This window comes from Vicugna pacos, chromosome 13, assembly GCF_048564905.1.
Source record: "Vicugna pacos chromosome 13, VicPac4, whole genome shotgun sequence".
NCBI classification, from domain to species: domain Eukaryota; kingdom Metazoa; phylum Chordata; class Mammalia; order Artiodactyla; family Camelidae; genus Vicugna; species Vicugna pacos.
In genome coordinates, this window is record NC_132999.1 from 54,446,456 (window position 1) to 54,458,700 (window position 12,245).

The 12,245-nt window shown below is 55.6% G+C and overlaps 2 protein-coding genes across 2 annotated transcripts; one reads left to right on the forward strand and one right to left on the reverse strand.

Moving 5' to 3' along the window:
* The first annotated feature begins 10 nt into the window (after positions 1-10).
* Positions 11-6,228, forward strand: AKR7A2 (aldo-keto reductase family 7 member A2). Its single transcript, XM_006196712.4, has 7 exons — positions 11-360; positions 2,825-3,012; positions 3,190-3,294; positions 4,012-4,108; positions 4,268-4,367; positions 4,936-5,065; positions 5,826-6,228. The coding sequence occupies exons 1-7, from the start codon at positions 42-44 to the stop codon at positions 5,985-5,987; spliced, it is 1,101 nt and encodes a 366-aa protein (XP_006196774.2). The 5' UTR covers positions 11-41; the 3' UTR covers positions 5,988-6,228.
* Positions 6,229-6,814: 586 nt separating this feature from the next.
* MRTO4 (MRT4 homolog, ribosome maturation factor) lies at positions 6,815-12,224 on the reverse strand. The gene is made up of 8 exons (XM_006196711.4): positions 11,942-12,224; positions 10,045-10,103; positions 9,083-9,186; positions 8,401-8,482; positions 8,047-8,114; positions 7,633-7,784; positions 7,256-7,332; positions 6,815-7,148 (listed from the first exon to the last, which is right to left on the reverse strand). The coding sequence occupies exons 1-8, from the start codon at positions 11,967-11,969 to the stop codon at positions 6,999-7,001; spliced, it is 720 nt and encodes a 239-aa protein (XP_006196773.1). The 5' UTR covers positions 11,970-12,224; the 3' UTR covers positions 6,815-6,998.
* Positions 12,225-12,245: the final 21 nt, after the last annotated feature.

The window sequence follows — 12,245 nt, forward strand, 5'->3', positions numbered from 1 at the left end:
GGGCGGGGCCCGAGGCTCCCCACTGCGCAGGAGCCGACTTCATGCTCCCGACCTTGTCTCGCGCAGTGGCCCGCGCAGCCCTTCGCTGCGCGCGTAGCCCCCATCCTCCCGAGGCTCGCGCCGCCGCCGCTATGTCCCGACCGCCGCGGGCCTCCTCGGGTTCTCCGGCCCGGCCCGCCACCGTGCTGGGCACCATGGAGATGGGGCGCCGCATGGACGCGCCCACCAGCGCCGCAGCCGTGCGATCCTTCCTGGAACGCGGCCATACTGAGCTGGATACGGCCTTCATGTACAGCGACGGCCAGTCCGAGAGCATCCTGGGTGGCCTGGGGCTCTGTCTCGGCGGCGGCGACTGCAGAGGTAACTCCTGGCGCCCGCGCCCTGGCCTCCAGGCCTACCCCTGCACGGTGAAGCCAGACAGTCCCACGGGACGCTGACCTGACCCCAGCCGTGCACCAGCCTCTCTCAGGACAGACAGCTTAGTACCTTTCCCGGGGCTTTGACCTCCCCTTAGTCACCCCGCAACTCTGATTCCCTCTGCTCCTCAAGCCCCGAGCACATCTTACCCTGGTCAGCTCAACAGTGCTTTGTCCTGACCACTTTCCCCTCCACTTCTTCCCCTGGGGTTTACAACTCGGTAACCCCCAAATGTTACCCTGAGCCAGATCTAGTACTTCGTTTCTACCCCCATTGCTTTTTTAGTGCACCGCTGCCGCCCTGGCCTCCAGAGCTATGCCGTACCCTGTTCCAACCCTGCCAGGTGCCCATAATCGGTTGCCAGGTGCCCATAACCGGTTCCCAGGCGTTCTTCCTACGCCCTTCTGCCTATTGTCCTCACTGCCCTTGAGCTCCCCCAGCGCCTTTTTCTCATCCTGGTCTTTCGTCAGTCCCTAGACTTTACTCTGTTCAGTTGGCAGTATCCCTGACTTTCTTAGGGAAAGCTGTAGCCTTATCATTGGCTGGTCTGAGGGAGCAGGGGTGGTAGAGTGAGGAGGAAGGTGTAAGGGCTGGGTAATGCCTTTCTGTCTATTCCTGTAGTGCTAGGCTTTTCCTGTGGCTGTAGAAGGGAAAGCGATGCTATCCTGTCCCCAGGGAGCTCAGAGTCTAGTGGGGAAGATGAAAGCAAGTGATTGCAGGGGAGCCCGGAAGAGGGCATGACCGGAACAGGGAGAGGCACTAGGGAAGGCTCAGAGAACACTGGAGCTGGGCCTTAAGGGACCAATAGTGGTTTGCTGTGCAGAGAATGAGAGGAAGGGGCATGAGAGGCTGAGGGCATAGCTGTGCCAAGACGGGGCTTGGAAATGCAAAGTGCCCAGTGTGTGGAAGGATGGCCAGGAGGCAGGTGTGGCTTCAGTAGAGGATGTGTGTGGGTGTAGGGATGGTCCCTCATCAGCCTGATGCCACTGGAAGTGCCTGGCACAGGATGGGACTCAACAAGTGTCAGCTGTTATTATCACTACCACACTCTGATTCCTTTTTTCCATCCTGAGGCTCTTCCTTCCCAGGTGTGGGCCGCTTGTGGGCGGTCCCCTCTAGGTCCTCCTTAGATTCAGAGCCTGGTGGATCTGGAGGAACAGACTGGAAATGTGCATCTCAGACCCACACTTTCTAGTTCACCTGGCTGCCTCTCGTTGCTAGTGAAGATTTTGTTTCTGAGTTTTTCCCCTCCAGCCCTTCCCTGCTTCCTTCTTTGAGGCCAGGCACTCACTGGGTCAAAGTCCTCAGGCCGGAGCCGAGGGAAAGTTCACACCAAGAATGCAGGGGGATTGAGAAATGTAAGGAATGGAGAAAATCTGGACTTGTTCTCTAATATCCAAGTGGTCTGATGACTCCCTCCCTTGTGAACTACTGAGTTGCCTTTGCCAAGTATGGAAAGTACAGAATCCAGAGAGCCAGAGTTCTTCATAGCACTTCCAAGCTGCTTGCAGCACAGAACACTGTCTCGTTCTCATGGGGAGTGTCTCTACAGTGGATGTGAAGACGTGCATGCTCCCAGGAGTCTGGAAGGGGAGGGGGAAACTGTAATTGCCCTCTGCTCATTTTACCTTCTACCTCTCTCTCAAATTGATCTGCCAGGGGCTAGGCTTAGCAGCTGGCTCTCTCTCCTGAGTTCTTGCACCAGCCTCTTTACTTGTCCCCCTGTCTGCAGGCCTGTCCCCTTGACTTCTCTCTCTGTACCACAGCCAGAGTGAGACAGCTGACCGGTTCAGTCATAAAATCTTTGATGGTATTTGAGAAAACCCTTTGGGATTTAGGTCTGTGCCCCCTTCTCTTGTCTCATGTCCCGTTGCTCCCTGCCTGGAGTTTGTACTTTTAGAACTCAGAATTGCAGATGACCCTTCACATACTGTGCTTTCTTGTCTCTGTGACTCTGCCCGAGTTCCCACCCTTCCTTGTTGGCTGTAACTCTTTTTGGAGACTCAGCTCCGGGGTCAGGAAGCCCTCCCTGGAATTCCCAGGTTGACCACACACCTGTCCTCTGGGTTCTACCCCACTTACATATTGTACCGTCACTGTCTAGGCTTTGAGCTCCTTGAAGGCAGAGATCACCAGGGTTTTTAGTTCATCTCTGTGTACTTGGCCCCTAGTATAAGACTTTGCACAGCCAGCAGTTGCGACTAATAATACAACAGCAGGGAACACTGAGAACTCACACGTGAGACCTTGTTTGATCCTCACGATCTCCCTATGAGGACAGTTCCATTGTTACCATCCCCATTTTATAGATTAGAGAATTGAACCTCAGAGAACTGAAGTAACTGAGCCCGGGTCACTTGGCTAGTAAGTGGTAAAGTTTCTTAACCTTTATGTTCTTCCTGCAAAGTGAAAATCGCTACCAAGGCCAATCCCTGGGAAGGGAGGTCCCTGAAGCCTGACAGTCTCCGGTCCCAGCTGGAGACATCACTGAAGAGGCTGCAGTGCCCCCAGGTCGACCTCTTCTATCTACATGCACCTGACCATGACACCCCTGTGGAAGAGACACTGCAGGCCTGCCACCAGCTGCACCAGGAGGTGAGGGTGTCCCTGCTGCTCCTCTCTTTGACCTGTCATTACCCAGGAGAGTAGAGGCTCCAGGGCTGTCCCAGAGCAGAGCTGGGGAGAGACCCGACTCCCAGCGTCCCCAGCCCAGTCTCCCCTTCCTAGCGTCCCAGGCTGTGATGGGTTCTGACCTTGGCCTCTCCCCTGCAGGGCAAGTTTGTGGAGCTTGGCCTCTCCAACTATGCCGCCTGGGAGGTGGCTGAGATCTGTACCCTGTGCAGGAGCAATGGCTGGATCCTGCCCACTGTGTACCAGGTGAGGCCAGGGCTGCAGAGGCCTCTGTCCCCAGGGTGCCTGTTGATCTTGGGTCCTCCCAGCCCCTCCTACTGTCCCCGTGCCCTCTCCATAGCAGCCACTCCCCTGCTTACAGCTGCGGATGGCTCCCAGGTGCCCTTAGCCCTGCCACCAGGCACCTGCTCTCTGCCCTGGCTCCTCTTCCTGCCTGCTGTGTGCTTCCATCCCTTCCTGTTTCTCCCTGTGCACGTCAGCCTGGAACACTCTCCCACCTTCTCCCTGCAGACTGCCCAGGTCTCACTTAGAGGCCTCTGCCTCTGGAAGCCTTTCCTGACAGCCCAGTGGGGCCTCCAGTCTCCAGAGCTCATCTTCATATATTGAGCGAGTATTTGTGAACATCCTTAATGATATCAGAGCCCACCTCTATGTGATCACCTGTCTTCTGTCTGTTTTTAACTCAACTCTAACATCTCTTGGAAGCAGAGACCTTACTAGATCCACTTATGTTTGGGAACTCAGTGTCCAGCCCACGGTTGGTGCCTACAGGTATTTACGGAAGGACATACCCCATTCAGTGTCCCTTCGTAGGGGCCAGCACCATCTCCTCATCCCCTTCCACCACTAGTGATTTTGGAAATTACTGCTGAAGTCATGGACAGGTTTTGACTGAAGGTTTTTAAAGAGAGCTGAGGTCCCCTGACCTGTGCACCCTCTCCAGCTGGCCCCTTCTGCCTGCAGGGCATGTACAACGCCACCACCCGGCAGGTGGAAACGGAGCTCTTCCCCTGCCTCAGGCACTTTGGACTGAGGTTCTACGCCTACAACCCTTTGGCTGGTACGGGACAGACTTGGGACCTGGGAAGCAGGGAGGGGTTTGACAAGAAGCTGGGCTGGGTCCTCCATCCCTCCTGGGTACCCAGCTGGCCCCACTTCTGGTCCAGAGCAGCCTCCGGGAGCAGTGCGGGCAGGGGATCTGATGACAGCCTTCCCGCAGGGGGCCTGCTGACCGGCAAGTACAAGTACGAGGACAAGGACAGGAAACAGCCTGCGGGCCGCTTCTTTGGGAACAGCTGGGCTGAGGTCTACAGGAATCGGTGAGCTGTGGATGGGCTGCATCAAGGTGGGGGGTGGGGAGGGGGTCCCCTCTATCTGAAATGGAGAAGTTCTAGGCTGCTTTCCTGGGGGCTCCAGGCCTTCCTTTGCTGCCTGGACCTACGTCTCGATTCCTGGAGGTATTACAGAACGCCCCATAGGGTTTCTTGTTTTCTTGTGATCTCCGTGACAAATCCCTGGACCTTATGCCGGGTCTTCCAAGTCATAGCTCTTCCCTGAGAAATGCTCACCACCTGCCAAGAGGGAAGGAGAGGGCCTTGGATGGAGGCTTAGGAAGCCTGGGGCCGAATTGTGCCCCTTTACTAGTTGCCTGTTTCTCTAGGTCAAGTGAGGACAGGCTTTGGGTTCTCAGGAGTAAAGATACTGTTGTGGTCTCTGGTGACGGAGCCAGCATCCTGAGTGGCTCTGCTGCCCAGTAATGCAGGAGACCCACAGCCCTTCCATGCTGCGGGGTAGCGCTGGGCACAGCTGCCCTGCTTGGCTCTTGGACTATGGTCCCCAGTGTGACTCCATGGTATTGACCCGTGTCACCCCCCTACACCTGCCCAGGTTCTGGAAGGAGCACTACTTCGAGGCCATCGACCTGGTGGAGAAGGCCCTGGGGGCTGCTTATGGGCCAAGCGCCCCCAGCATGACGTCGGCCGCCCTCCGGTGGATGTACCACCACTCCCAGCTGCAGGTAACCCAGCCATCCCCAGAGGCTCTGCTTCTGCCCTTTTAGGGGAGCTGGAGTTCCCTCAAGGTGATTTCTAAATAGTTTTTACCTCTGAGATGTCTTCCTGTTGTTCTTAGTAGCTGTCCAAGTGCCAGCCCTGTAAAGAGGGCTTTACAAACATGGATTGAGTGATCATGTTGGCCTGATGAAGTGTGATTATTCCAGTTTTACTGATGGGAAAACTGGAGTTCACACAGCTGTGAAAGGGGTAGAAATGTGTCACAGATTTGACTGCAGCCCACTCGTCTGGTGGGAGCTGGAGTTCCCCTCTCTGGTGCCCCGCGTCTTCCCGGCTGATGTTTCTCCAGCTTTAGCCTTACACAGTTGCATAGTGTCTGGCACATAGATAAAGTAGGTTTTCAATAAATGGGAGCTAAGAACTTTCCATAATTTCTCATTCCCATAACCACGCTGAGAACTGAGAAGCAGATTGACTCCCAGGGGGTTTAAATAGCGGAACCAAGTTTACCCAGCTGCTAGCGGCAGAACTGGGCTCTGAACTTAGGTCTGTCTGAGGGTGAGCCGTGTGACAGCGGGAGGAAAGACAGGGTTTGGAGTCACACAGTTACCACTGTTGAAGGCACCTAAAGTTCTTTCCAGAACTGTGTAGGGTGTAAATAAAAATCAGATCCCAAGGCTTGGCTGGGGTGGGGCTGGAGGGGGAGTGTGACTGGGGTCACCATGCTGCAGAAGAGCGTTGACGTCTGGCCGTCTGCCCCTGCAGGGAGCCCCGGGGGACGCGGTCATCCTGGGCATGTCCAGCCTGGAGCAGCTGGAGCAGAACTTGGCGGCCACTGAGGAGGGGCCCCTGGAGCCGGCCGTCGTGCAGGCCTTTGATCAAGCCTGGCACCTGGTTGCCCATGAATGTCCCAACTACTTCCGCTAGGCCTCGCCCTGACTTGGGGTGGCAGGCGGCACACACCTCTCTCTCTCTCACCTGGCCAGCTTTGACCTTTAACTGCGTTATGTATCCAGTTCTTCTCACAGTCCCTGTTCACAGATCGTTTATTTTCTCTGTTGTTAATATTCCCAGTGGCCTCCGTCATGTGATGGGGCTGCTGTCTACTCGGGCATTTCCTGTATGAATAGAGCCCCTTGACCTGGCTGAAGCCCAGGCTCACAGCAAACCTGGTGAACGTTTCCTCTGTAGCCTGCGGCCTGTGTCCTGTCCTTCCCGTGGGCTTGGTGAGAAGCAGGCAGGAGTAGGGGTTAACCTTCAAAGGGCAGGGGCAGTGGGATGGTCTTCCCAGCCTCCTGCCCTGAATCCAGGCTGACCCCTCAGCAGCGGGGCTGGAGGTGGCCCTCACGCTTCTTCCCACCACGAGAGACAAGAGGGCTCACACCCAGAGGTAGATCGCCTCTCACTAAGAATCACCTCATTCAACACTTTGAAATGGAATTATTTGGGCAAAAACCTACCGCTAGAGTCACCATCCAGCAGAATAAAACCTCTCAGGATGCTGTGGGACATTTTAACATTCACTGCGTTTCAGCAGTGGCTTTACTCTTGTCTTAGCAAATCCCAGTTTCCAGCCGGGAGCACGAGGGCCAGAGGAAGGGAGAAGCCCTGGCCCTGGTGGTTCCTCTCATGTCCCCAGAGCTATGTGGCCCCGGTGCTCACACAGGAGCCAGGGTGGAAGCTGGCTCAAGGTGAACAAAGGGAACCTTGGGAATCCAAACAAAAGTCCAAACCCAAAGGCTTTTTAAGAAAAGTCTCTTTTGCAGGGAGACACCCTGCTGACAAAGTTTTATTATTTACAGAGAAACAGTCTGTCCCTGTCGCCTCTCTCATCTTCACCCACAGCCAAATAAACAGCTGCTCCTACAGGGGGCGGCGGCAGTCCCATGTGGTCCAGCCAAGAGTAGACCTGAACAGGCCCTCAGTCCCAAGGGCCCATCAGCTGTCATCGTCTTCCTCTGATTCGTCTTCCGACTCAGGCGCGCTCTCTGGCAAGTCATCGCCCATCTGCTGGAACCTTCCGGACTGCGCATCCCACATGTATTTGATGGTCACCTTGAATTCGGCCATTTCATACCCGAAAAGCTTCTGCAAGAGACAAAGGAAATCAAAGGTCAGGAGGAACAAGTATGGTCAGAAGTGTCTGCAGCCCCTCCTGCCTCGGCCTGGAGATGGCTGGAAGGGGTCACACTCACCAGGACGCGGGCCTGCTCCGGGGTCAGCACATCACCCTCCCTGCACACCTCATAGTCGGACAGCAAGGTCACCACACCTGCAGAGGAGGGCAGGGGTTAATCAGCAAGTGCTCAGCTGCCTGGGAGAGTTTCAGGGCAGGGGACAGTGACTCCTACATAGTCCCTTAACCGCCGTATTCTGGCTGTAAGTTACTGTCTGCTTTCACCCCAGCTCTGAGGGGGGCGCTCAGCCCCACTCTCACATGAGAAAACGGAGGCTGGTAGTAATAACCTGCTCAGCCAGAAAGGGGAGGTAGGGGGCAACGGCAGGCTTGGAAGCCTGCAACCTTGGCTGCTAAGCTGTGACCTTTCAGCTCTAGGAACGCCCGTCCCCGTACCTTTCTTGAGGGCAGTGGGCAGGCCCAGCTGCCTCAGCTGTGGCTCCATGGAGTGGGGGAACTGCTCCAGGGGCCCTGGGTCCAGGCTCACGGTGAAAGTTGCTTTGTTCCCCGCTCGAGCGTAGTCCATTTCCGTGTATTTTGTGAACCACCTTGGGGGAAAGGGAAGTGGCAGGAGGGGTGGTTTGTGAGGGGCCCGCCCACGCGCCTGGAGTCAGGCTCTGCCCTGGGCCTCGCCCCCCGACCCCCATACTTCTCAGCTCAGCCTGGAGAGAAGTGAAGCGCTGGAAAGATTAAAGACTCGGTAACAGGGTTCCAGGCACCAGTTCTTAGCTGATGTACAAAGCCCGGGATTTTTCCTTCCCTGGAGACCTCCCCAACCTTTCCCTTCCCACCACTCCCCCAAACACTTACTCGTTTACTTCCTCCTTAGTGCGATTGGTGAAAAGGAGACCAACTTCACCCCTCAACTTCTTGCTGACCTACAAAACCACAGTGAGGTCGGTTCAGTCTCATTAGAGCAGTGGTTCTCCACTGGGGACAACGCTGCAGCCCCACCCCCCACATCTGGCAACATCTGGAGACATTGTTGTCACAGCTGGAGGTGGCGGCACTACTCTCTGGGCCTGGAGGTTAAAGCAGAACAGAGCTTTACGCCAGGCCTTGCTCTCTCGGACCCCGGGCCAGCCTGACGGCCAGAGTACGTGTCGTGAGAGCAGCAGAAGGCAGCCTGGCCTCGGCCCCTCCCAGGGTGGCCTGGAGACTCACCTGATGCAGATTGTCTTTGTACTCGTCCGATGGGCTTCGACCCAAGGCCACCATCATCACTTTGTTTTTGCCAAAGAACATCCTACAGAGAAAAAGAAAGATCCATGAAGGAAGTGCCTTGCCCTGTCCTCCCCTTAGTTAAGGGCAAAGCAGCTCCAGTCTCCAGAGCACGAACCTAGGCCTAGGCCATTTTGTAGCAGGAGGTGTGGCCGGAGGCTCCCACTTTTCCATGCAGCCCTGCCCACTCTGTCCCCGGCCCAGTGTCCCTTTCATTATCTTCCTGCACATTCTCTGACATTCACTGTATTTTGTCTCAGCCACTCTGAGTGTTAGGTGATCATGCCCCCCCGCCCACACCCCCATCAGGATGTGTGGAAGAGGCCCATTTAATGGTATGAACCAGAGCAGGTGAAATGTTCCTTAAGGGACCACACCCCAGGGTTAACAGAGTTCCTTCTCCTGGAGGAATCCCTGAGCAACACCCAAGTCCCTCCTCTGGAGGAGCTCAGTGCAAGACCAGCTTTAATAGTTAAAAAGCACCCGAAGCTGGGAGTGTGGCATTTTGTTCTTATTAAGGCGCCATCTGTGACCCTGGTACCCAAGGCCGTTAGCTGCCCCTGTGCTTTGAGAGCAGTCCGGCCCCTTCGGTGCGAGGGCAGCCCCCCCTCCGCAGCTCGCTCACCGGCTGTGCTTCCAGGCGCTGCGGATTTCTTTCAGCTTGCTGTTCCTCATGTTGGCCACGGAGAAGATGAAGAGGTACTTGTACATGTCCACACATTTCCGAAGCTGCGGGACAATTCATGGGGCTCTGGAGTCCAAGGGGCAGCAGGGATTGGGCAAGACTCTGGCCTCAGTCAGGAAGAGTCTGCTCTCGATCTCTTACAACCATGGAAGTTAAGAGCCTGAGGCCTCACACTTCCACTACTGAAGCCAGGATACTCAGTACAAGGGCTGCCCTGACACCAAGCAGGGAAAGCTGAGCCCAGGCCAGCAACCCACCGTCCTCGCAGGCTTCCGACTTACTGCGGCCAACAGTGGAACCGGCCACTTTTCTTTGCTTTGTCTGGTAGCTCTTGACAACCTAGAAATTTAGCTATACTAGGATGGCTCTTGCTACATGAAAACATAGAAAACCTTACTGTTTACTCATAAGAGGACACAGCTTCTTGGCTCTGTGGTGCCCACGTTGCTGGCTGCAGCCACGATGAGCTGGAAGCAGCATCTCTGAGCAGTAGACTCTGCTCTCACCCAGCCCGCAGCCCTGAGGCAGTGCAGTCAGAGGGCTGGTGCATATACCCACATTTGGTGACTCCCTGGCTTTCTGACGTGGGGCAGGTTAACCCATCTCTGTAAACTTCAGTTACCCAACTGCCACAGTCACGTCGCATCTCCCTCCCAGGGATGTTGTGAGGAAGGAGTGGAAAGGCATGTATGAAACAGCACTGCAGGGCAGAGCAAGAGCTCAATCAAGGCTGCAAAGCATCACTACGGGAGCTTTCACTGATGCTGCTGCTGGAGGAAGAAGGGCTGGATCAGCAGCTTGGTTTCTTTCTTAAAGCAGCATGTTTCCCTGACAAGCAGCCCTACACCCACCTTTGTAAACCAAACACAAGTTCTGGAAAAATAGAAAGAACAAGCTCTTACCTCTTCTATCAAGTTCTGTTTCAGTTCCAAGCCTTTCTTGGCAGTTTTGGTTAGGGAGACTAATACAGAGAAGAAAAAGGGGATGGTGAGACAAATGGGGACGCCCTGGAGACTCGTTTTCTTCTCCCCTTTAGCAGCCCAGCTGGACCAAGCCAGTCTGAGGAAAGGCGGCAAGGCTTTCGCAGCCACTACTTCTGGTACACAAGGCTACTCCCAGGGTCCCCAGAGAACCTACTCTCCAGTGTTCCGGAGCCTGAAGATCACTTGATCTTTCCTGTTACTTAGACAAACCAGGTGTTCCTTAGCCCCTCTGAGGCTAACCTAAAAATCCCTCCTGAGGTTTGGGGGCAGGGCTGGTCTGCCTCTGCTTTCAGTGGCAGACCTTGCCTGCTAGCCATGGTGCATAGAGATCATCTCTGGCTGGTCTGTGCTGTGGAAGGACGAGTCTGGGGACAGTAGCTCCTTTGCCACATCTTGTCTTGCAGTTTGGACCCATGGATGCAACAATGCCTCTTTGGGGAGGGACAAGCATCTCTAACAGCTGGGGCCCAATCTGCCCCTGACTCAGAAGGTTTGGCATTTGCCAGATTTGACCAGGGCTCTCTCCACAGCACCCGATTATTCCACAAACACTTAAGAGAACAGCAAATGCAAAGCCCTGGGTCCTAGGAGGGGGCCACCTCTTGCACTCACAGTCCCTCTTCACGAAGCACACATGTAGAAAGGTAGTCACACCAGTTGGGGCACGTGCAGCACCGGGCCAAGCCAGCACCTTGCTCTCTTGGATTATTGCTGGTCTGGCTGCTTCTGCACCTGCCCACTGACCCCGCCTTCTCCACTCTATTCCCAGCAAGGCAACTAAGGTGATCTTTTAAAAGTAAAGTTGAACCCCATCAATCCCTCTGCTCACCTGGGTTTTCGAAAGGTAATTCCTTGCAAAAACCTTTCAAGCCCTGCACACCCTGCCCAATTCCCACTCTGCTTTTTGCTTGCTCTGTTCAGCTACACTGACCTCTTATCCCAAAATACGTTAAATATGCTCCCGTTCCAGGCCCTATGTACTTTTTGGTGCTCCCTCTTTTCAGAACACCACTCTCCCAGGTAACTCCAGGTTTCTGCTCATTTGCCTCCTCATCAGAGAGGCCTTCTCTGTCCTCACTATACAAAAGGATACCACCATCTCTTTCACTTTTACTCCAGGGGACTCATTACTATCTGACTTTATTTATTCGATTTTTGGTATTGCAGGGGAGAATACACTTCTGACGATTAAAATGTTAAGCTCGATGACAGCTCCACGCCTTCCTTGTTGTAACTATCGTGTCCTCCAACCCCTGGAGAGTGCCAGACCCCTAAATATTCGTTCAGCGAATAAACTAAAAAGCTAGGGTGAGAGACGCACCACGGTAGTCAGGAGATGCCTACGAACTGCCAACCAAGAAAAGAGCCAGCCATACGAAAACCGGAGCACAAGCACGCCAGACAGAAGCAACTTCAAGTACACAGGACGAGACTCGGGAATAAGCTTGTGCTGAAGGAAAGGCGGCTAGGGTGGCGGGAGCGCGAAGACCTAAGAGACCGGCTGAGGTAGGAAAGGTGGGCCACGGCGAGACAGGGCACAGCCTGGGTGTTCAGAGGCTGTTCCCCGGTCAGTCGGCCTTGGAAAAGCTCTCCAGGCCGGCCAAAACAGTCTCCGCTCCTTGACTCCACCAGGCTCCAGCCTCCTCCGGTGCTTCCGGTGCTCCTGCCGCCCCCAAGCCCCCGTCTATCCCAGCTCACAGCGCAGCGAGCCCGCGGAGGTCCTGGCGTCTTACTCAGCACCCCCGAACCCTCAACAACAGCTGACGGACAGCCGACGAACTCCCCCAACCCGGGTCCAAACGCCCCTTTCGCCCACCTTTCTTGTCGCGCTTGGATTTGGGCATCTCGCTGCAGACACGTGCGGTGGAAGGCGGTATTGCCTATTAGGACCCCAGCAGCGCGGGGGCCTCTGGGACGGCCCTCGGGGGCTGCCCTCGCGCGTGCCTCACCCAATCGGCTCTGCGGCCCGCCTCTCCCGGCCCGGCCGCCGTCTGCGCTCTTCCCCTCGTCTCCGGGGCGACTTCCCGCGAGGGCTGGGGACTCCGAGTTCTGAGCGGCCAATCGAGGGCTCCGCGCCCGGTCCCAACTCTATGGTTCCGCGGAGGCGGAGCCTGCGGCCC

Bases quoted from the DNA above. Each gene is read 5' to 3' on its own strand.
- AKR7A2 (XM_006196712.4), top strand. From the start codon at position 42: ATGCTCCCGACCTTGTCTCGCGCAGTGGCCCGCGCAGCCCTTCGCTGC. The intron at 3,013-3,189 runs GTGAGGGTGTCC...TCTCCCCTGCAG, and splicing joins GCCACCAGCTGCACCAGGAG to GGCAAGTTTGTGGAGCTTGG. The intron at 4,109-4,267 runs GTACGGGACAGA...GCCTTCCCGCAG, and splicing joins CGCCTACAACCCTTTGGCTG to GGGGCCTGCTGACCGGCAAG.
- MRTO4 (XM_006196711.4), bottom strand. From the start codon at position 11,969: ATGCCCAAATCCAAGCGCGACAAGAAAG. The intron at 7,785-8,046 runs GTAAGTGTTTGG...CTTTCCCCCAAG, and splicing joins ACTAAGGAGGAAGTAAACGA to GTGGTTCACAAAATACACGG. The intron at 7,149-7,255 runs GTGAGTGTGACC...TGTCTCTTGCAG, and splicing joins CGGAGCAGGCCCGCGTCCTG to AAGCTTTTCGGGTATGAAAT.